The 23,490-nt window shown below is 51.7% G+C and overlaps 1 protein-coding gene across 10 annotated transcripts; it reads left to right on the plus strand.

The window, feature by feature from the left end:
* The first annotated feature begins 8,768 nt into the window (after positions 1-8,768).
* SLC11A1 (solute carrier family 11 member 1) lies at positions 8,769-23,453 on the plus strand. 10 transcript variants are annotated; one of them, XM_031651522.1, is made up of 15 exons: positions 8,769-8,983; positions 10,040-10,173; positions 11,302-11,424; positions 12,197-12,316; positions 13,666-13,772; positions 14,199-14,269; positions 14,598-14,665; positions 14,833-14,988; positions 17,245-17,403; positions 19,207-19,296; positions 19,407-19,526; positions 20,883-21,032; positions 22,241-22,314; positions 22,757-22,910; positions 23,050-23,453. In XM_031651522.1, the coding sequence occupies exons 3-15, from the start codon at positions 11,353-11,355 to the stop codon at positions 23,158-23,160; spliced, it is 1,452 nt and encodes a 483-aa protein (XP_031507382.1). In that variant the 5' UTR covers positions 8,769-8,983; positions 10,040-10,173; positions 11,302-11,352; the 3' UTR covers positions 23,161-23,453. The 10 variants fall into 10 exon arrangements, 8 of the variants coding, with proteins under 8 accessions (XP_031507382.1, XP_031507385.1, XP_031507380.1 ...); XM_009183056.4 differs by lacking the exon at positions 8,769-8,983 and adding an exon at positions 9,039-9,454; XM_031651520.1 differs by lacking the exons at positions 8,769-8,983; positions 12,197-12,316 and adding an exon at positions 9,034-9,454.
* Positions 23,454-23,490: the final 37 nt, after the last annotated feature.

The following is a 23,490-nucleotide window of genomic DNA, read 5'->3' on the forward strand; positions in this document are numbered from 1 at the left end:
CACTGGATCTAGGAATGCTGTGGCCAGCAAACAGGCCAGGCGCCACTTGCATGGCCCACAGTCAGCCTACAGAGGAAGTGACAGCCCTCATTAATCCCATGGGGGATATAAAAGTATAGGGCACGGGAAGGGCTAAGAAGGGAATCTAGACATGCAGTGAGAGTGCCTAATGTAGCCTTGTCCTAGTATGGGGCTCCAGGGAGGAGGAAGGAAATAGATAGTAATAATAGCCTGGACTCAGTGGCTCACGCCTGTAATCCCAGCACTTTGGGAGGCCGGGCCGGATGATTGCTTGAGGCCAGGAGTAGGAGACTGGGCTACGTAGTGAGGCCTTGTCTCTACAGCAAAACTTATTTATTTATTTAGAGGCAGAGCCTTGCATTGTTACCCAGGCTGGAGTGCAGTGGCGCCATCTCCACTTACTGCAACTTCCGCCTCTCAGGTTCAAGCGATTCTCCTGCCTCAGCCTCCTGAGTAGCTGGGACTACAGGCATGGGCCGCCATACCCAGCTAATTTTTGTATTTTTAGTAGAGAAGGGATTTCACCATGTTGGCCAGGCTGGTCTCGAACTCCCGATCTCAAGTGATCCACCCACTTAGGTCTCTCAAAGAGCTGAGATTACAGGCGTGAGCCACTGCGCCCCACCAACAAGATTTTTTTGAATTAACCACCCATGGCGGCAGGTACCTGTTGTAGTCCCAGCTGCTCAGGATGCTGAGAAAATAAGATACCTTGAGTCCTCAAGTCCAAGGGTACGGTAAGTTATGATCTTGTTACTGCACTCCAGCCTGGGCAATAGAGTGAGACCCTGTCTCTAAAACACAAAATAAAATAAAAAAGCTTTTTAAAAATAGTAACAATATTAAGAGGAAACCCATAATACAAGTGATTCTCACTATATCCCTATGAGGTAGTTTCTATTACTATTCCCATATTACAGATGAGGAAGAGGTCAAGGCTCATGGCCACACACTGGTTAGTGTCAGAGCCAGAATTTGGACTCAGAGAGTCTGGCTCCAGAGACCATGTGCCAATCCACTCTCCTAAACAGATCAAATGTAACTCTCTGGAGGCAGACCCCAGAACAGAGAAGAGTCACCTTCCTGCTTTAATACATCCAGAGTAGACTTGACTTTACTCTGTCTTTCTCCTTCCCCAGTCACCCAGAAACTAGTGCATTGTTTCTTTTTTCTTTTTTTGAGATGGAGTTTGGCTCTTGTTGCCCAGGCTGGAGTGCAATGATTCGATCTCGGCTCACTGCAACCTTCGCCTCCCGGGTTCAAGTGATTCTCCTGCCTCAGCCTCCCGAGTAGCTTAGCTGGGATTACAGGCATGTGCCACCATACCCAGCTAATTTTGTATTTTTTGTGGCGATGGTGTTTCTCCATGTTGGTCAGGCTGGTCTCAAACTCCCAACCTCAGGTGATCCTCCCACCTCAGCCTCCCAAAGTGCTGGGATTATAGACATGAGCCACTGCACCCAGCCTCAGTGCATTGTTCCTTAGTGCATTGTCACCATTGGCAGCCTCACTGCTATGGCTTGCCTGGGTAGAAGAGGAGGGCATTGTGCTAAGGGAGCACATCGCCTGACCTGGGAGAAATCAAGGATGGCTTCCTGGAGGAGGTCACAGCAGAACTGCATCCTGAAGGACAAAAAGTTATTCACCAGGCCAACGGTATAGAGGCTGTTTCAGGAAGAAGCAGCATATGCAAAGGCCTAGAGGTGAGAGGGAGGGAGCACTGAGGGAAGGAGTCTGAGCTACTGCAAGGAACACAGGAGAAGATAGTGAAGAGTGTGGGAGCCCAACTAAAGCATTGCCTGCCGCCCCAGCAACTGAGAAACTCTGGAAGTGGGTTAGGCAAATGCCCAAATGCCTACCTGTATTTGTGTTGTTGTTTTTTGTCCCCTCCCACAAAAAGCCTTAATGAGAGCAGATAAACTAAGAGCAGTGCTACAGATGGAGTCCTACAAGAAGAGTCTAGGCCAGGCGCGGTGGCTCACGCCTGTAATCCCAGGACTCTGGGAGGCCGAGGCTGGCAGATCACGAGGTCAGGAGATCAAGACCATCCTGGCTAACACAGTGAAACCCCGTCTCTACTAAAAAAAATACAAAAAATTAGCCGGGCATGGTGGCGGGCACTGTAGTCCCAGCTACTTGGGAGGCTGAGGCAGGAGAATGGCGTGAACCCAGGAGGCAGAGCTTGCAGTGAGCCAAGATCACACCACTGCACTCCAGCCTGGGCGACAGAGCGAGACTCCATCTCAAAAAAAAAAAAAAAAAAAAAAAGTCTAGGCCTGGTGAGGTGGCTCACGCCTGTAATCCCAGCACTTTGTGAGGCCAAGGTGGGTGGATCACGAGGTCAGGAGTTCGAGACCAGCCTGGCCAACATGGCGAAACCCCGTCTCTACTAAAAATACAAAAATTAGCTGGGCGTGATGGCACACGCCTTTAATCCCAGCTACTTGGGGTGCTGAGGCAGGAGAATCACTTGAACCCAGGAGGTGGAAGTTGCAGTGAGCCGAGATCGTGCCATTGCACTCCAGCCTGGGTGACAAGAACAAGACTCAAAAAAGAAAAAAAAAAAAAAAGCAAAAAACACCAAAATACAAGAAAAGTCTAGCATTTTGACATCCAGCTAGATAAAATGAAAAGCCAGGGCTGGAGCGTCCCTGGAAGGTGCAGGCCTAGCCTATTAAATCTGTCAGGCTCTTCCTTTAATAATCTGCTATTCCAACACCAGCATCTTAAAATCCGTTCTTGTTCAGTTGGATGGTTTTCCCATTTTGTTTTATGATATGCCATCTTGTGTCACTTAATGACAGGGATATGTTCTAAGGAATGTGTCATTAGGAGATTTTGCCATCATAGAGTGTTTATATACACAAACCTAGATGGTATAGCCTACTACACACCTAGGCCATATGGTACAGCCCACTGTTCCTAGGCTAAAAATGTGTATAGTATGCTCTTGTACTGAATACTGTAGGCAATTGTAACACAATGGTAAGTATTTGTGTATCTAAACATATCTAAGCCTAGAAAAGGTACAGTGAAAATACATAAGCTGGCCTGGTGTGGTGGCTCACACCTGTAATCCCAGCACTTGGGGAGGCCGAAGTGGGCAGATCACAAGGTCAGGAGTTTGAGATCAACCTGACCAACATGGTGAAACCCCGTCTCTACTAAAAATACAAAACTTAGCCGGGAGTGGTGGCGCACAGCTGTAATCCCAGCTACTCGGAAGGCTGAGGCAGGAGAATTGCTTGAACCTGGGAGGCAAAGGTTGCAGTTAGCCCGCCTCAGCCTTCCATAGTGCTGGGATTACAGGTGTGAGCCACTGTGTCTGGCCCACATTTTTTTTTTTTTAACTGTGATTTTTAATTGTTGGTTTTTGGTTGTTTTTTGAGGGAGGTCTTGCTTTGTCACCCAGGCTGGGTACAGTGGTGCAATCACGGCTCACTGCACTTCTCATTTCCCAGGCTCGTGCGCTCCTCCCACCACAGCCTCCAGAGTAGCTAGGACCACAGGCGCATGCCACTATGCGCAGCTAATCTTTGTATTTTTTGTAGAGATGGGGGTCTCATTCTGCTGCCCAGGCTGGTCTCAAACTCCTGGGCTCAAGCAATCTACCTGCCTTGGCCTCCCAAAGTGCTGGGATTATAGGCGAGAGCCACTGTACCTGGCTTTTTTTTTTTTTTTTTTTTGAGATGGAGTCTTGCTCTGTCGCCCAGGCTGGAGTGCAGTGGCCGGATCTCAGCTCACTGCAAGCTCCGCCTCCCAGGTTCACACCATTCTCCTGCCTCAGCCTCCCGAGTAGCTGGGACTACAGGCGCCCGCCACCTTGCCTGGCTAGTTTTTTGTATTTTTTAGTAGAGAAGGGGTTTCACCGTGTTAGCCAGGATGATCTCGATCTCCTGACCTCGTGATCCGCCCGTCTCGGCCTCCCAAAGTGCTGGGATTATAGGCTTGAGCCACCATGCCCGGCTGTACCTGGCTTTATGTACAGGTTTTTCTGGGAACATAAGTTTTAATTTCTCTGGGATAAATGCCCAGGAGTGTATTCTGTGGGATAGATGGACCATAGTTTGACTAACCATTCCTCTGTTGAAGGACATCTGGGTAGTTTCCAGTTTTGGCTATTATGAATAAAGATGCTATAAAAATTTGTACACAGATTTTCGTGTGAACATAAATCTTCATTTCTCTGGGAAATATGCCAAGGAATGCAATTGCTTAATCGTATTGTAGTTGCATGTTTAGTTTTTAAGAAATTTACAGGGGCTGCATGTGGTGGCTCATTACTGTAATCCTGGCACTTTGAAAGGATGAGGTAGGAGGATCACTTGAGCCCAGGAGTTCAAGACCAGCCTGGGTAACATAGCAAGATCCTGTCTCTACAATAAATAAGTAAGCTCAGTATGGTAGCAGATTCCTGTAGTCCTGGCTACTTGGGAGGCTGAAGTTGGAAGATCACTTGAGCCCGGGAGTTTGAGGTTGCAGTGAACTATGACTGTGCCACTGTACTCCAACCTGGACAATAGAACAAGACCCTGTTGCTAAAAAATACAATAAAATAATAATTAAAAATTAAATAAAAAATGTTAGGCCGGGCATGGTGGCTCACACCTGTAATCCCAGCACTTTGGGAGGCTGAGGCGGGCGGATCACCTGAGGTCAGGAGTTCGAGACCAGCCCAACCAATATGGTGAAACCTCATCTCTACTAAAAGTACAAAATTTGCCAGGCATGGTGTTACACACCTGTAGTCCCAGCTACTCAGGAGGCTGAGGGAGGAGAATCGCTGGAACCCAGGAGGCAGAGGTTGCAGTGAGCCGAGATTATGCCATTGCACTCCAGCCTGGGCCATAGAGCAAGACTCTGTCTCAAAAACAAACAAACAAACAAACAACAACAACAAACTTTTAAAATAAATTTACAAACTTTTTTCAGACTGACTACCATTTTACAGTCTCACAAGCAACATATGAGTGATCTAGTTTCTCCATATCCTTGCTAACATTTGGTGTCATCATTATTTTTTATTTTAGCCATTCTGATAGTTGAACAGCAGAATCTTGTTATGATTTTAATTTGAAATTTTTTCTAACAGCTAATGATGTTGAAAATATTTCCATGTGTTTATATGTCATTTGTACATCATCTTTGGTGAAATATCTGTTCATTATTTTTGCCTATTTCTCATTACTCATTGTTGTGGGGGGTTTTTTTTGTTTGTTTTTGGTTTTTTGTTTTTGAGACAGAGTCTTGCTCTGTCACCCAGGCTGGAGTGCAGTGAGGAGATCTCGGCTCACTGCAACCTCCACCTCCTGGGTTCTAGCAATTCTCCTGCCTCAGCCTCCTTAGTAGGTGGGATTACAGGCTGTGCCACCACGCCCAGCTGATTTTTTGTATTTTTAGTAGAGATGGGGTTTCACCGTGTTAGCCAGGATGGTCTCGATTTCCTGACCTCATGATCCACCCACTTTGTCCTCCCAAAGTTCTGGGATTACAGGCATGAGCCACCACGCTTAGCTGTTGTATTATTACATTTTTTTTTGAGATGGAGTCCCACTCTGTTGCCCAGGCTGGAGGGCAGTGGCGTGATCCCGGCTCACTGTAACCTCTTCCGCCCAGGTTCAAATGATTCTCCTGCCTCAGCCTCCCGAGTAGCTGGGATTACAGGTACACGCCACCATGCCCAGCAAATTTTTTTTTTTTTTTTTTTTTTTTTTTTTTTTTTTTGAGACGGAGTCTTGCTCTGTCGCCCAGGCTGGAATGCAGTGGCCGGATCTCAGCTCACTGCAAGCTCCACCTCCCGGGTTCACGCCATTCTCCTGCCTCAGCCTCCCAAGTAGCTGGGACTACAGGCGCCCGCCACCTCGTCTGGCTAGTTTTTTTGTATTTTTTAGTAGAGACGGGGTTTCACTGTGTTAGCCAGGATGCTCTTGATCTCCTAACCTCGTGATCTGCCCGTCTCGGCCTCCCAAAGTGCTGGGATTACAGGCTTGAGCCACCGCGCCCGGCCAATTTTTTGTATCTTTAGTAGAGACAGGGTCTCACCATCTTGGCCAGGCTGGTCTTGAACTCCTGACCTCGTGATCCACCCTCCCCGGCCTCCCAATGTGCTAGCATTACAGGTGTGAGCCACGGCACCCAGCCTATTTTTTTTAACTATTGAGTTTTTTTTGGGTTTTTTTGTTTCTTTGTTTGTTTTGAGACGGAGTCTCACTCTGTTGCCCAGGCTGGAGTGCAGTGGCTCGATCTTGGATCACTGCAACCTCTGACTCCTGGGTTCAAGTGATCCTTCAGCCTCAGCCTCCCGAATAGCTGAGATTACAGGCATGTGCCAATCCACCTGGCTAATTTTTGTATTTTTAGTAGAGACGAGGTTTCGCCATGTTGGCCAGGCTAGTCTTGAACTCCTGACCTCAGGTGTGCACCCGCCTCGGCCTCCCAAAGTGCTGGGATTACAGGCATGAGCCACCACACCCAGCCTAACTGTTGAGTTTTAAAATATTATTATATTTCTAGATACTAGACCTTTGTCAGATATGTAATTTGCAAATATGTCATCCAAGTCTATATCCTGTCTTTTCATCTTCATAGCAGAGTCTTTCACCAAGCAAAAGCTTTTAATTTTTTTTTTTTTTTTTTTTTTTTTTTTGAGACTGAGTTTTACTCTTGCTGCCTGGGCTGGAGTTCTATGTCACCATCTCGGTTCACCACAACCTCCCCTCTCTTTGTATTGTTAGTAGAGTTGGGGTTTCTTCATTTTGGTCAGGCTGGTCTTGAACTCCCAACCTCAGGTGATCTGCCCACGTCAGCCTCCCAAAGTGCTGGGATTATAGGCATGAGCCACTGCGCCTGGCCTTTACTTAGTTTTTAATTTTGATGAGGTCCAATTTATCAAATTTTCCCTTTATGGATCATGGTTTTCATGTCAAATCTATGAAGTCTTTGTCTAGCCCTAGATCCTAAATATTTTCTCGTAGGTTTTTTCCTAAACATTCTATAGCTTTATATTTAGCTATATATGGAATTTTGAGTGAATTAGACTTCATGAACTATCACCCCACCCATGCAAGGTTTAATATTCAGCAACAGCTCCAGACCCAAGGAGATGCCCTTGTAGATTTCTGTAACTCTTCACGTAGCTTCCTGCTCTCTGATACGTAGCCTAGGACCTCTGCTCTTAACTATTACACTATATTGCCTCTTAAGTTAGAGGTTGTGCAGCGTATTAATCAATGGCTAATCAATTACACTTACTGAGTTCCTAACTACAGGAAAGATCCCACAAAATATGCAAAAAGGAAGATATCCCAGCCTCAACCCTAGTCATCCCCACACGAGCCCAATGCAGTGATTAGGAAATACATGCAAACCTCTGAGGCAAGGGATGGTGACAGTACCGCTAGCAATAGGATTGCACAGTGAATGACAAACCACAATGCTGCTGTCTCCTCTCTGGACCCATCATTCATCCCTCCTCCCACACCTCTCTAGTTCCTCCAGCCTCTTCCATCAATGAGGAGCCAGAAAATTGACTGCCTCTCCCACCCTAGCCTCCCAAACTTCATCTAAGTTTTTGACTGGGTCAGGCACGGTGGCTCAAGCCTGTAATCCCAGCACTTTGGGAGGCCGAGGCAGGCAGATCACTTGAGCCCAGGAGTTCGAGACCAGCATAGGCAACATGGCAAAAACCTGCCTCTACAAAAAATACAAAAATTAGCAAGGCTTGGTGGCATGCACCTGTGGTTCCAGCTACTCGGGAGGCTGAGCCTGGGAGTTCAAGGCTACCATGAGCCATTATCATGCCACTGCACTCCAGACTGGATGACAGAGTGAGACTCTATCTCAAAAAAAAAAAAAAAGAAAAGAAAAGAAAAGAAAGGCTGGGCCGTAGCTCACGCCTGTAATCCCAGCACTTTGGAAGGCTGAGGTGGGCGGATCATGGGGTCAGGAGTTTGAGACCAGCCTGGCCAACATGGTCTCTTTAGTAGCCCGTCTCTACTAAAAAATACAAAAATTGGCTGGGTGTGGTTGGCTGGTGCCTGTAATCCCAGCTACTCAGGAGGCTGAGGCAGGAGAATTGCTTGAAGCCAAGAGGCAGAGGTTGCGGTGAGCCAAGGTTGCGCCATTGCACTCCAGCCTGGGTGACAGAGTAAGACTCCCTCTCGAAATAAATAAATAAATAGATACATACATACAAAAAGTAGCCGGGTATGGTGGCACATGCCTGTAGTCCCAGCTATTCAGGAGGCTGAGGCAGGAGAATTGCTTAAACATGGAGGGCAGGCCGGGCGCGGTGGCTCAAGCCTGTAATCCCAGCACTTTGGGAGGCCGAGACGGGCGGATCACGAGGTCAGGAGATTGAGACCATCCTGCCTATCATGGTGAAACCCCGTCTCTATTAATAATACAAAAAATCAGCCGGGCGTGGTGGTGGTTGCCTGTAGTCCCAGCTACTCGGGAGGCTGAGGCAGGAGAATGGTGTGAACTCGGCAGGTAGAGCTTTTAGTGAGTCGAGATTGTGCCACTGCGCTCCAGCCTGGGCAACAGAGCGAGACTCTGTCTCAAAAAAAAAAAAAAAAAAAAAGAGTTTGAGGCTGCAGTGAACTATGATGACACCACTGCACTTCACACTTCACTCTAGCCTGGGTGACAGAGCGAGACCTTGTCTCTAAAAAAATCAAAAAAAAAAAAAAAAAAAGGGAAGGGCACAGAATAGAATAAACAACTCTGAGAGGGGACATGATCTGGTGACAATCTCAAGTGAATCAGTGGTTGAACCAGGACCAGATCCCAGTGCCCTATCTTCTGGGGACATCCTAGGCCTGAATCTTTAATTCATGTCCCTTCTGCAGTGCCTTTCCTCTGAGGCCCTCAAAGGGAAACTGAGGCCTTTGAGGACATGAAGACTCGCATTAGGCCAACGAACCTTGAAACTCCAGATCGAAGAGAAGAAAGATCTGACTCTGTGTGTATGTGTGTGTGCATATGTGTGTGTGTGTGTGTGTGGCAGAGGGGGTTGTGGTCATGGGGTATTGCCATGAACACACAAGGGGCAAGAAGCGTCTGAAATCAGAGCTAACTTGGGAGGCACAGAACACAGGGTGCCTGGAAGGGAAACAGATGTATTGTGGGGCACAGGGCAGGCTGGGAGGGGAACAAAGGTCCACTCCATGGGTAACCAGACCCTTCCGCCAGGGCTGGCCACTTCTGCCTTTGGAAAATGTTTCACAACGCCCCATGTTATGTGTATGTGTGAATTGGCCGATGCGAAACGAATGTTGATGTAAGAGGCAGGGCGCTCAGCTACGGATGGGTAACAGGGCGTGGGCTCGCACACTCGCTTGCACCAGTGCCCAGAGACGGGGTGCAAGCTGAGGAGCTGCCCAGAGCACTGCTCACACTCCCAGAGTACCTGAATTCGGCATTCCAATGACAGGTGAGTAGTGGCCCCTAAGGACAGAGCCTGATTTGGGGGTGGAGTGGAGGAGGTCACTAGGCTGGTGGAGACTTAAGGAAGCAAGAAAGCCCTTGGTCCCCCGTGGAAGCCTCTGGTCTCCCGTGAGAGTCCTGGTCTAGAACACAGTTCTGGACATCAGACTCAATCTCACTGGGCTGGGGTCCTTCACACCCCTAAGGGGTCTACTTTTCCTTTATCTGAAGTCTGTGGATCAAAGCCCCTGGAGCTTTCCGGGCTGCCGGAGAAAGTGAGGGGTCCGGCCAAGGGGCTGACATGTGGCCTGAGCTTGCCCTTCTTCGAGCCTAGGGTCTCTCTGCATTGTCTGTGGCAGGAGATCTGCCTCTGGGCATCTGTCCTCACATGAAAGGACAGTAATTCTGAAGCTGCCACGTCCCACACATCTGGAATGTTTGGTTGAGAGGTGGACGTGATAGACCCAAGATGGAGGCCAGGGACCTTAGTTTCTCCACTTTTCCGGGAGAAGGAAGCAAGGGAACAGGTGGGTTTAACTCTGGGCCACCAGAAAGAAGCAGGACACTCACCATGCTTCATGTGCCCCAACAGGTGACAAGGGTCCCCAAAGGCTGAGCAGGTCCAGCTATGGCTCCATCTCCAGCCTGACCAGCCCAGGGCCACAGCAAGCACCTCCCAGAGAGACCTACCTGAGTGAGAAGATCCCCATCCCAGACACAAAGCCGGTAGGATGCTAGAAACTTCCTGGGGGCTTGCAAGATTGACAGGATCCTATGGGATCCCATGGGCTGGAGAATAGGGTCTCCTTATGATCATGGGTGACAAGTCCCTTCCAGGTCTGAGCAGCAGTGGTGGACAGTGGAAACTGCCCTTTCCTGCTTCCGTCCCCAGGGCTTAGCTGGGGTGCTTCAGTATTTGTCTAAAATTTCTCAATTAATCTCAGCTTTCCTATGAAGGAAAAGAGGCCTGGGGGGAATTGGGATTGGAGCCTTAAGGACATGTTTTAGCATTTAGGAAAGGGCATAGGGAGAAGTGAAGGAGGCTGCAGGCTGGCATCTAGCATCTAGGATGTTGTCACCTGCATTTCCAGTATCTTCTCTTTTTTTGGAGATGGAGTCTTGCTCTGTAGCCCAGGCTGCGGTGCAATGGCATGCTCTCAGCTCACTGCAACCTCCGCCTCCTGAGTTTAAGCGATTCTCCTGCCTCAGCCTCCCAAGTAGCTGGGATTACAGGCATGCACCACCATGCCAGGCTAATTTTTGTATTTTTAGTAGAGACAGGTTTTCACCATGTTGGCCAGGCTGGTCTCAAACTCCTGAGTTCAAATAATCCGCCCACCTCGGCCTTCCAAAGTGCTGGGATTATAGGCGCTAACCACTGCTCCCAGCCTCCAATATCTTTAGCAGATTTCTAAGCCGATAGGCCATGCCCTGGAACAGGGTGGGGGATCATAACCTCAGTGGACCACAGAGAGGAGGCCCTGTGGTCGGAAAAGGGGCTGGGGAGGGAGGAGCTGGGTCAGGGAGGCTTGGCCCCCTCACCCCCTTAGACAGCCCCCTGTGGGGTCTCTGAGGACCTGACAAGTCAGGGCTTGAGAGGGTCAGGCAGTTCAGGTGCAAGCCGGTTGCTGAGCTTAGCAGATCCAGAAAGCAGATCCTCTGTGACTCATCAGAGCATGCTGCTTCCTCCACCCATGCCCTCCCCATCCCCTGGGTGGCAGACCCAGGAACGGGCCATGGAGGGCAGGGCTGGGCTGACGAGCCTGTTGGGGCTCCTCTAGGGGATGGCCAAGGTGAACTGCCACCATCCCTATACCCAGGACCCCCTCACTCTACTCCTCCCACCCCCCACAGGGCACCTTCAGCCTGCGGAAGCTATGGGCCTTCACGGGGCCTGGTTTCCTCATGAGCATTGCTTTCCTGGACCCAGGAAACATCGAGTCAGATCTTCAGGCTGGCGCCGTGGCGGGATTCAAAGTAACTAAGTCGGGACCTGAGTGGGGACACGTTCGAGAGGGAGGTGACCAGGCTAAGTGTTGAAGGCCCCTGCTGGCCATATTTCTCCAGTGTGGCCTGGGAGCTGGTGTTAAGTTCAAATGGGTCCGAAAAGGGTCCCCAGGGCAACCCTGCCAGAAGGTGGGACATTTGTGTGGGGGGTAGGGGACTGGGCACCTCTCTTTAAAAAAAAAAACAAAACTATTTACTTATTTAATTTTATTTTTTTGAGATGGAGTCTCACTCTGTCGCCCAGGCTGGAGTACAGTGGCACAATCTTGGCTCACTGCAACCTCTGCCTCCCGGGTTCAAGTGATTCTCCTGCCTCAGCCTCCCAAGTAGTGCCCGCCACCACGCCTGGCTAATTTTTGTATTTTTAGTAGAGACGGGGTTTCACTATGTGGGCCAGACTGGTCTTGAACTCCTGACCTCAAGTGATCCACCCATCTCCCAAAGTGCTGGGATTACAGGTGTGAGTCACCTCGCCTGGCGTAATTTATTTATTTATTTAGAGATGGGGGTCTCACTATGTTGCTCAGGCTGGTCTTGAACTCCTGGACTCAAAGCAATCCTCCCACCTTAGCCTTTTAAAGTGCTGGGATTACAGGCGTGAACTACCAGCACTCTGCCAGGACGGGACTCCATCTCTCCCACCCCCTCCCTAAGGAGTGTCCTTGGTTGGAGGGTACCACGAACTCAGGGGCTTTCTGCAGCTGGCCACTCTGGTTGAAGGCCTCTCCCTGCCTCCTCACAGCTTCTCTGGGTGCTGCTCTGGGCCACGTTGTTGGGCTTGCTCTGCCAGCGACTGGCTGCACGTCTGGGCGTGGTGACAGGCAAGGACTTGGGTGAAGTCTGCCATCTCTACTACCCTAAGGTGAGCTTGGGGGGCCTGGACAGGGAGAACCACTGGCCCCAAACCCCAAACAGCCATTTCCAGCTTCCACGATCAAATAAGCACATCATCTCACATGGGGCGTCCCAAGTCTATTTGTTTTTTGTTGTTGTTGTTGTTTGTTTGTTTTTCAGTTGGAGTCTTGCTCCGTCGCCCAGTCAGGAGTGCAGTGATGGGATCTCCACTCACTGCAACCTCTACCTCCCAGGTTCAAGCAATTCTCCTGCCTCAGCCTCTCGAGTAGCTGGGATTACAGGCACCCACCACCATGATCAGCTAATTTTTGTAATTTTAGTAGAAACAGGGTTTCACCATGTTGGCCAGGCTGGTCTCAAACTCCTGACCTCAGATGATCCACCCACCTCAGTCTCCCAAAGTGCTGGGATTACAGGCATGAGCCACCGCACCCAGCCCCAATTCCATTTGATAGATGAAAAAACTGAGGCTCAAACTGATAGCACACAGTCTAGAGGGACATGAGAGGCATGCCATTTCATAGAAGGGGCAATTAAAATTTGGGAAAGTGACTTGCCCAAGACAAAAAATGGAAGGCATCAGCTCAGGAATGGTCATTGGCTGGGGTGGACCCTGGGGACTTGGCTGTTGTGAGTGTCCAGTTTGGAAAACAGAAATTATAGCACTAGACATTTCAAAGGTATTGAATGCAGGGATTGAAAGGTTTGGGAGGGCTTGGGGGGCAAGGGAAGAGGGTGTTACCCAAAGATCAGAAAGCTGCTACACCCCTGGCACAAGCCCCAGAGCCATCCTTTGCTGCTGAGCTCCTGGAAACATTATTGACATTGATGAAATGGCCACTAGTGTTGCCAGAGCCCAGGTTGCCTGGTGCCACTGCCAGAAATACCACAAGAAGCAGGGGAAAAAGTGGTTTATCTCAGCCAGGGAAGGTGGCTCACGCCTGTAATCCCAGCACTTTGGGAGGCTGAGGCGGGTGGATCACCTGAGGTCGGGAGTTCTAGACCAGCCTGACCAACATGGAGAAATCCCGTCTCTACTATACAAAACTAGCCGGGCATGGTGGTGCATGCCTGTAATCCCAGCTACTCAGGAGGCTGAGGCAGGAGAATCGCTTGAACCTGAGAGGGGGAGAGTGTGGTGAGCTGAGATTGTGCCATTGCACTCCAGGCTGGGCAACAAGAGCGAAATTCCATCTCAAAAAAAAAAAAAAAAGTTTATCTCTGCCTTTCCATCTCCTGTAAGCTCTTCCTACATAATATAGGAAGCCAATTGGCAAGACTGTCTTGTAAATGTAGTCTGAGACAACAGACAAATAATCGGCCCACCCCTAATGCAGGATTCTCTCCTCCCCATAGGTGCCCCGCACACTCCTCTGGCTGACCATCGAACTAGCCATTGTGGGCTCCGACATGCAGGAAGTCATCGGCACAGCCATTGCATTCAATCTGCTCTCAGCTGGACGGTACCGCCCCAGTGTACCCCAACTCTTCAGGCCAGGCCGAGAACAGCTGCTGCTACTTCCCGTCCCCTCCCCTCAACGAGTCCCTCCCAGAGTTTATTTTATCCTGCTCTCCCCTCTGAAGCAGGGCTGCTGCCCTATTTTCCAGAAATGTAAAGTGATTTGTCTAAAGTAACACAGATGTGAGTCATGCAGGACTTTGGGATTGCAGCCCCAAACTCCCTGCTGCGCCGGGTGCCAGGTCTCTCCTCTAGCTCTGCCCAGCCTCAACTGTTCTATGCCACACTCCCACTCCCCTTGCCCTAGCTGTCTGGGGGCACTTAGGGTCCTGCTCCCAGGAGGCCAGATTCCTGTCTCCAGCCCTGAGGCTACCTAGGAGTTACAGACCCCTGGACCAGGCTGGGCTGACCCGGGTCACTCTGGTTTCAGAATCCCACTCTGGGGTGGCGTCCTCATCACCATCGTGGACACCTTCTTCTTCCTCTTCCTCGATAACTATGGTGGGTGCACACCCCATCTCATAGGGGAGTGGTGGTGGTGAGGGTGCTCTACTGGGAGAAGGGCTCTGACATCGAACTGCCTGAGCGCACCTGAGCTCCCTCACTCTCCCTGGGTGGCCTCTAGCAAGTTACTTGGACATCCCTTTCTTCACCTGTAACGTGGGGAAATAATAGCACAGACATCAGAGGGTGGTTGTGAAGACTGACTGAGGTAACAAATGTTAAGCACTTGGCACTGTGCCTGAAAGCGCTCATAGTATTAGCCATTACGAATTGTTGATGTTACAGATTTTTTTCGTTGGTTTGTTTGGTTTGTTCTGCTCTGTAGGGTTGCGGAAGCTGGAAGCTTTTTTTGGACTCCTTATAACCATTATGGCCTTGACCTTTGGCTATGAGGTAGGAAGCCAGTGCTGCAACCCCCCTGCGGACCCCCCAAGATTATTCCTCTCTCTTCCCTCTGGCCGCTAGCTGCGTGGGGGTGGGGTGGGATGGAGGCTGAGAAATGATGACCGCGGCGTGGTTGCGAGGGGCGGGGCTTGTCCTGACCAGGCTCCTCCCTGCAGTATGTGGTGGCGCGTCCTGACCAGGGAGCGCTTCTTCGGGGCCTGCTCCTGCCCTCGTGCCCGGGCTGCGGCCACCCCGAGCTGCTGCAGGCGGTGGGCATTGTTGGCGCCATCATCATGCCCCACAACATCTACCTGCACTCGGCCCTGGTCAAGGTGAGCAGCGGGGAGGGCAAAGGAGACCCCCACTCAGTCGGAGCCATGCTGGCCCCGCCTCCAAGCCTGGAGCCCCTCCCCTTCCTTCCGTCAGGATTTTCGGAGCCTGTAATAATTGAGGGTCAGGCGGGACGCGGTGGCTCACGCCTGTAATCCCAGCACTTTGGGAGGCCGAGGCGGGCGGATCACGAGGTCAAGAGATCGAGACCATCCTGGCCAACATGGCGAAACCCCGTCTCTACTAAAAATACAAAAACTAGCTAGGCGTGGTGGCGCGCGCCTGTAGTCCCAGCGACTCCGGCTGAGGCAGGAGAATCGCTTGAACCGGGAGGCAGAGGTTGCGATGAGCCGAGATCGCGCCACTGCACCGCCACTGCACCTCTCCAACCTGGCGACAGAGCGAGACTGTCTCAAAAAAAAAAAAAAAAAAAGTGTCTACTGTGCGCTGGGAGGAACAGACAGTCAAGGCCCCTGCCCTTCTAGAGTTTCCATGCTAGTAGGGTAGACGGACAACAAGCCAAGTAACAAACAAAGGAAAGAATTATAGGCCGGGCGCGGTGGTTCACGCCTGTAATCCCAGCACTTCGGGAGGCCGAGGCGGGCGGATCACGAGGTCAGGAGTTTGAGACCAGCCTGGCCAACATGGTGAAATCCTGTCTCTACTAAAAATATAAAAAATTAGCCGGGAGTGGCGGCGCGTGCCTGTAATCCCAGCTACTGGGGAGGCTGAGGCAGGAGAATTGCTTGAAGCCAGTAGGCGGAAGTTGCAGTGAGGGGAGATCATGCCATTGCACTCCAGCCTGAGTGACAGAGCTAGACTCCCATCTCAAAAAAAAAAAAAAAAAAAAAAGAAAGAAAGAAAGAAAAGAAAAAAGAGAAAAAGAACTGTAGAGCTGGGCGAGGTGGCTGACGTCTGTAATCCCAACACTTTGGGAAGCAGGTGGATCGCTTGAGCCCAGGAGTTTTGAGACCAGCCTGGGCAACATGGTGAAACCCTGTCTCTACTAACAAAAAATAAAAAATAAATAAAATAAATTAGTTGGGTGTTGTGCACACCTGTAGTCCTAGTTAGTCAGGAGGTTGAGGCTTGAGTCCCAGAGGTCGAGGCTGCAGTGAGCTGAGATCCCACCACTGCACTTCAACCTGAGTGACACAGCAAGACCCTCTCAAAAAAAAAAAATAATAATAATAATACTTGTGAAAGGGACTCTGAAGTAAACAAAACAGAGAAATATGATAGAGAATGACTGAAAGTTGGGGAAGCAGATCAGGGAAAAGATAATACAAGCAGAGGGAAAGCAAGTGCAAAGGCCATGGGCAGAAATGAATAAGGCTTGGGTCCCTAACAGCCTAACAGTGGCTCACACCTGTAATCTCAGCACTCGAGGAGGCCAAGACAGGAGAATGCTTGAGCCCAGGAGTTCAAGACTAGCTTCAGCAAGACCCTGTCTCTACAGAAAATTAAAAAATTAGGCCAGGCACGGTGGCTCAAGCCTGTAATCCCAGCACTTTGGGAGGCCGAGACAGGCGGATCACGAGGTCGGGAGATCGAGACCATCCTGGCTAACACGGTGAAACCCCGTTTCTACTAAAAATATACAAAAAAAAACTAGCCGGGCGAGGTGGCGGGTGCCTGTAGTTCCAGCTACTTGGGAGGCTGAGGCAGGAGAATGGCGTAAACCCGGGAGGCGTAGCTTGCAGTGAGCTGAGATCTGGCCACTGCACTCCAGCCTGGGTGACAGAGCGAGACTCCGTCTCAAAAAAAAATAAATAAATAAAAATAAAAATAAAAAATTAGTTGTGGTGATGTGTGTCTGTGGTCCCAGCTACTCAGGAGGCTGGGGCAGGAGGATCACTTGGGCCCATGATTTGGAGGCTGCAGTGAGCCATGCATTGCACCACGGCACTCCAGCCTGGGTGACAGAACAAGACCTGTCTCTAAAAAATAAAATAAAGTAAGCCGGACATGTCTGAGGATGGAAAAAGGTGAGTGAAGGAGCGTGTCAGGACCTGAGGTAGCCAGGGACCTCAAAGGCCAGCCTTGCTTCACCCACAAAGTGGCTCGCAGTGGTCAGGCCGCTGTGGCAAGAACAGAGATGTAGCAGTCCATCGGCTGACCTGAGCCTGTCCCAAACTGCCACGCAGGGGACTTGAAAAGGTATTGGGCTTTGGGGAGAACATAGAAGTTTGAGGGTGGGGGACACTGTGGTGACTCTGAGGGACTTTGGCACTTCCCTCTCCCTTTGACTTTTGTAGTCTCGAGAGATAGACCGAGCCCGCCGAGTGGACATCAGAGAAGCCAACATGTACTTCCTGATTGAGGCCGCCATCGCCCTGTCCGTCTCCTTTATCATCAACCTCTTTGTCATGGCTGTCTTTGGGCAGGCCTTCTACCAGCAAACCAACCAGGCTGCGGTGAGACACACTTTCCCCTGCACCTGAGGCCACACGCGTACTTATGTCCTGTAAGCCTTGCCGAGGACCCTAGGCAATGCAGCTGAGCCCTTCTGAGTCTCTGCGCTGATAATCTTCCCTGTTGGCAGATATCATTCATTCAGCAAATAATCATCGAGCATTTGTTTGTTTGTTTGTTTTTGAGATAGAGCCTTGCACTGTTGCCCAGGCTGGAGTGCAGTGGCACGATCTCGGCTCACTGCAAGCTTCACCTCCTGGGTTCACACCATTCTCCTGCTTCAGCCTCTCAAGTAGCTGAGACTACAGACCCCCGCCACCATGCCCAGCTGATGTTTTGTACTTTTAGTAGAGACGGGGTTTTGCCGTGTTAGCCTGGATGGTCTCGATTTCCTGATCTTGTGATCTGCCTGCCTTGGCCTCCCAAAGTGCTGGGATTACAGGTGTGAGCCACCATGCCCGGCTGAGCATTTGTTATGTACCAAGCACATCCTAGACTCTGGGGATACAGCAGTCAATGCTACAAAGACCCAGTTCTCTGCAGCTTAAGTGGGGAGCGAGGTGAGCAGACAGGAATGAATCCCGAAGGGTAGTGCAGAGTGGGAAGAAATAAAGGGGGTGAAGAAGCATAGTTGGGGGTATGGGAGTGGGGTCTGCATTAGCCCAGGTGGTCAGGAAAGGCTCTTGGAAGAGGTGACATTTGTGCTAATACTGGAAAAGGAGCTAGGCGATTCCTCCCTGACTCTCTGGGATCTGGGACCTGTGTCTGGCTCCCCTTCTGAGTGGATCTCAGTCATGAGGCTCTAACAACTGCAGCCAGGGTTGGGGGCTTCCTGAATGCTAAGCCCTGTGGGAGAAGGTGTGGCCAGGCCTCCAAGGACCTGGGCACTGCCACTGCCTTGCTCTGTGACCTTGGGAGGTCACACTCCTCCCTGAGTCTCACTCTGTTCCTTGGTACAAGGAGGGAGATCAACATCGGGATTGCAAACCCTTGTCTTCAAGATCAGACAGGCGCAGAGCTGTGGGAAGTGGACAGTGTGAGGAGGGCATGGCAGCCAGCTGTCTCTGTGCTGATGCCAGCTCTTACGAACATAAAAGAAGCTGGAAACAGGCCGGGGGCGGTGGCTCATGCCTGCAATCCCAGCACTTTGGGAGGCCGAGGCAGACGGATCACCTGAGGTCAGGAGTTCAAGACCAGCCTGACCAACATGGAGAAACCCCGTCTCTACTAAAAAAAATACAAACTTAGCTGGGGTGGTGGCGCATGCCTGTAATCCCAGCTACTTGGGGAGGCTGAGGCAGGAGAATCGCTTGAACCCAGGAGGCGGAGGTTGCGGTGAGCCGAGATTGCACCATTGCACTCCAGCCTGGGCAACAAGAGCGAAGCTATGTCTCAAACAAAAACAAAAACAAAAACAAAACAAACAAAAAAGAAGCTGGAAACTGGGTTCTCATGCCAGGCCTTCTCAATTTTAAATGTTGGCAACAAATCCATATTAAAGAAAAAAAAAACCCGCCGGGCGCGGTGGCTCATGCCTGTAATCCCAGCACTTTGGGAGGCTGAGGCAGGTGGCTCGCTTGAGCCTGGGAGTTCAAGACCAGCCTGGGCAACATGACAAGACCCCCATCGCTACAAAACATAAAACAAAACAAAACCCGACTTATTTTGTTAGTCAAACAAAATATGTCTGGCCACATTCAGCCTTGGGCCACCAGTTTTGGAACCCTGGTCAAGGCTAGGCAGTCCAGTTTCCCAAGGCTAAGCGTGCTCCTCACATCTTCCTTCTACTGCCCTGGTTCCCGCAGTTCAACATCTGTGCCAACAGCAGCCTCCACGACTACGCCAAGATCTTCCCCATGAACAACGCCACCGTGGCCGTGGACATTTACCAGGGGGTGAGCGAGGGTGGGCGGGGAGGGCGAGGCCCAGAGAGGCGCCCGCCCCGCCCACCGGGGGGCGGGGCCTAGGGCGGGGCCACCGGTCCGACCACACTCCGTCCCTGCAGGGCGTGATTCTGGGCTGCCTGTTCGGCCCCGCGGCCCTCTACATCTGGGCCATAGGTCTCCTGGCGGCCGGGCAGAGCTCCACCATGACGGGCACCTACGCGGGACAGTTCGTGATGGAGGTGGGGCAGGGGGCGGTCCCGGGCGGGCAAGGGGTCCAAGGACACTTTGGACACTCCAGCAGGCACACTACTGGAGGCTAGGGCTCCGGGCCGGGCCTTGTGGTTCCTTTTTCTTTTCTTTCTTTTCTGTTTTCTTCCCTCTTTTTTTTTTTTTTTTGTCGTTGTTGTTGTTGTTGAGACGGAGTCTCGCTCTTGTCTCCCAGGCTGGAGTGCAGTGGTGCGATCTCGGCTCACTTACCCGACTCCCCTCCAGTTCAACTTCCTGCTCAGCCTCATATTAACTGGGATTTCAGGCACTGCCACTACGCCTAACTATTTTGTATTGTTGTGGGCAGGGTTTCACTAATTTGGCCGGCCTCGGTCCTCGCTCCCTGACCTCGTGATCCGCCGCCCGGCTCCCAAAGAGTGTGAACCGGTGGCGGTGCTGAGCATCAACCTAGCCTCTTTGCTTTTTTTTGGGGATGGGATCACCATGTGCCCCAGACTGGAGTGCAGTGGCTCAATCTAGGCTCACTGCAGCCTCTGCCTCAGGCTCCGAAGCCCGTTTCTCGCCGCCTCCACTGCCTCAGCCTCCCGCGTGCTGGTTCTCAGGTATGTTGCCCATTATTTTTTGTAATTTTTGAAATTAGAGCCCGGCGGTTTCACCAGCCCAAGCTGGTCTTGAACTCCTGACCTCAAATGATCCATCTGCCGCCGGCCCAGTGCTGGGATTACAGGCGTGAGCCACTGCTCCCCAGCCCAGCACTGCTTTTCTTTTCTTTCTTTCTTCCCCCCGCCCCGCTTACTTCTTTCTTTCTTTTTTTTGGGCAGGTTTCATAAACAGAACAGTACGTGGGTGCCATCACGGCTGTGCAGCTCTCCTCGGCCTCCCCGGTATTTGGGACCACAGGCTCATGCTGCCACACCTGTTTTAAGTTATTTGAGATGGGTCTTCCTATGTTTCCCAGGAGGGCTGGTCAGCCCGAACTCCTGGGCTCAAGTGATCTTCCAGCCCGGCTTCCCGGTGCCGGGTTGGTGACTGCTGGCTTTGTTTCCTTCTGCATTGGCCAGAGGCTGACACTATGGCCCATTTACAGATGAAAGGCGAGATCGGCAGATGGGGGCTGCAGACCCAGGACTAACAGAAGCCTTTTCCCCCAAACTGTTTAGTCTTCAGCAGCCAGCTATGGGATGGGAGCCCTCCATTTCTCCCCACCCACCCCCTCTTGCTGCCTAGGGACAGAGCTGCCCCCAATTCAACAGTGGAAAAACAGAGCATGCCCCCAGGGATAAATCAGTTGAGGGACTACAGAGGCTCTCTCCTCTGGAATCCCCAGTCCTGTCTACTCCCCACCAAGGAGCTCACCCCCACCCCAGGGATTCCTCAGGCTGCGGTGGTCACGTTTCGCCCGCGTCCTCCTCACCCGCTCCTGCGCCATCCTGCCCACCGTGCTTGTGGCTGTCTTCCGGGACCTGAGGGACTTGTCCGGCCTCAATGATCTGCTCAATGTGCTGCAGAGCCTGCTGGTGAGATGCACGAAACCCACCAGCCCTGCCCGCTGCTGAGCTAAACAGGACCTCTAGCAACCCTCATGCTGAGCCTCGCCTGGGCCTGCCAGGCCCTGTCCTAGGCACACCTTGCCTACAAGGCTTCCATTGTCCCCACAGCCACCCTGGGGGCAGGAGGGTAGGAATCACCATTATCCTTCCCCCCTCCCCCGGCCCCAGATGGTCTCCCTCTGTTACCCGGGCTGGAGTGCAGTGGTTCAATCATGGCTCACTGCAGCTTGCCCTCCCAGGCTCTAGCAATCTTCCCACCTCAGGCTCCTGAGTACCAGGGACTACAGGTGCACACCATCACACCCAGCTAATTTTTTTTTTTTTTGAGATGGAGTTTCACTCTTGTTACCCAGGCTGGATTGCAGTGGTGAGATCTCGGCTCACTGCAACCTCTGCCTCCCAGGTTCAAGTGATTCTTCTGCCTCAGCCTCCTAAGTAACTGAGATTACAAGCGCTCACCATCACACTCAGCTAATTTTTTGCAGCCATTTTAGTAGAGACAGGGTTTTCATCATGTTGAAGCTGGGATGGTCTCAAACTCCACAGGCCTCCTGATCCACCACCGCCTCGGCCTCCCAAAGTGCACTTGGGGATTACAAGCGTGAGCCACAGTGGCAGGTCTAATTTTTTTTTTTTGAGACAGAGTCTGTCTGGGCTACCGCGAGCTGGGTGCGGTGGAGCGATCTCGGCTCCTGCAGCTCATCCTCGGGGATCATGCCTTGTTCTTTCCTCGCGTCATTATCACCAGTGGCTGGGTTCACAGGCGCCATACCATGACTATTTTTTTGTATTTTTACCAATAGAGGCGGGGTTTTACAGGTGTTAGCTGGGATTAGTCTTGATCTCTTGGCCTTGTAGTCAGCTGCAGCCTCGTACTCCCAGGTGCTTTCGGGATTTACAGGCATAGTGAGCCACTTTCAGCCTTTTTTTTTTTTTTTTTTTTTTTAAGTGAGAGTAGAAGCTCATTATGTGTATGTTTGCCCAGGCTCGTTATCCCAAACGCCATGCCTGGGGCCCCAGCCACCGAGGAAGGCGGGCAGGAAGCTCACTGTGGTTGAGGCGGGGTTTGGGAGGAGCTGCCCACCAAAGGGTGACAAGCCACGCCCATCTTGTCCCCACCCTTGCCATATTCTGAGGCAGGATTCCTCAGCCTAGGCTCCTGCTGCTCTCCCCAGCTCCCATTCGCTGTGCTGCCCATCCTCACGTTCACCAGCATGCCCGCCCTCATGCAGGAGTTTGCCAATGGCCCGTGAGTACCCCCCTTCCCAAGTGCTGGATTGCATCACCGCATTTCATCCTCACAGCCACCCAGAGGTACAAGCTACAATTCTCCCCATTAAGCCAGTGAAGCCACAGAGGCTCAGAGAGGCTAAGGAACTTGCCCAGGGTCACACAGCTAGCAAGTTGGGGAACCAAGATTGGAATCCAGGGCGGAGGCCTGTTTCTAGAGCCTGAGCTCCTCACTCTCACCTCAGACTCAGCTCTTGCCAAATCCCTCCAGTGTGTAGCCTGGAGGGCCCAGGAGGCAGGAGGTGGGGAGGTGGTCTATCTGCTCCAGGTCCCACAGCCCAGAGAAGCGGCCTTTGTGTATCCACCCCCACCCCCAGTGTGGGCACTGGGAGATGAAGAGAAGTAGATGCAGGTGGTCCAGCTGCAGCCAGCCAGTCCTGAGCCTCTCTCGTGTCCCCCAGGCTGAGCAAGGTCGTCACCTCCTCCATCATGGTGCTAGTCTGCGCCATCAACCTCTACTTCGTGGTCAGCTACCTGCCCAGCCTGCCCCACCCTGCCTACTTCGGCCTTGCAGCCCTGCTGGCCGCAGCCTACCTGGGTCTCAGCACCTACCTGGTACAGTAGGGCCAGGGGATGCCTTGGGAATGGGTGAGGCGAGGACGGGAGGCAACCAATGGGGAGGGTCTGTGGGGACACATTGGGCCTTCCCCAGAGGTCTTGGCCTCTCCCCAACTCATGGTCGCCCCTCTGCCAGGTCTGGACCTGTTGCCTTGCCCACGGAGCCACCTTTCTGGCCCACAGCTCCCACCACCACTTCCTGTATGGGCTCCTTGAAGAGGACCAGAAAGGGGAGACCTCTGGCTAGGCCCACACGCGGGGCCTGGCTGGGAGTGGCATGCGTGGCGTGACTGGCCTGCTGGATGTGGAGGGGGCGCATGCAGGGAGCAGGATGGAGTGGGACAGTTCCTGAGACCTGCCTTTAGGGCTTTAGGGGCTTTAGGGATCTGCTATTTCCTAGCACAGTCATGTGATTAACCTCTGGGTCTCAGTGTCCTCATCTGTAAAATGGAGACAAACACCACCCTTGCTATGGAGGTTGAGCACTTTAACACAGTGCCTGGCACTGGGGACAAAAACAAACAAAACAAACAAAAAACATTTCAAAAGGTATTTACTGAGCACCTTCAGGCGTGAC

Source organism: Papio anubis, chromosome 10 (assembly GCF_008728515.1).
Source record: "Papio anubis isolate 15944 chromosome 10, Panubis1.0, whole genome shotgun sequence".
NCBI classification, from domain to species: Eukaryota; Metazoa; Chordata; class Mammalia; order Primates; family Cercopithecidae; genus Papio; species Papio anubis.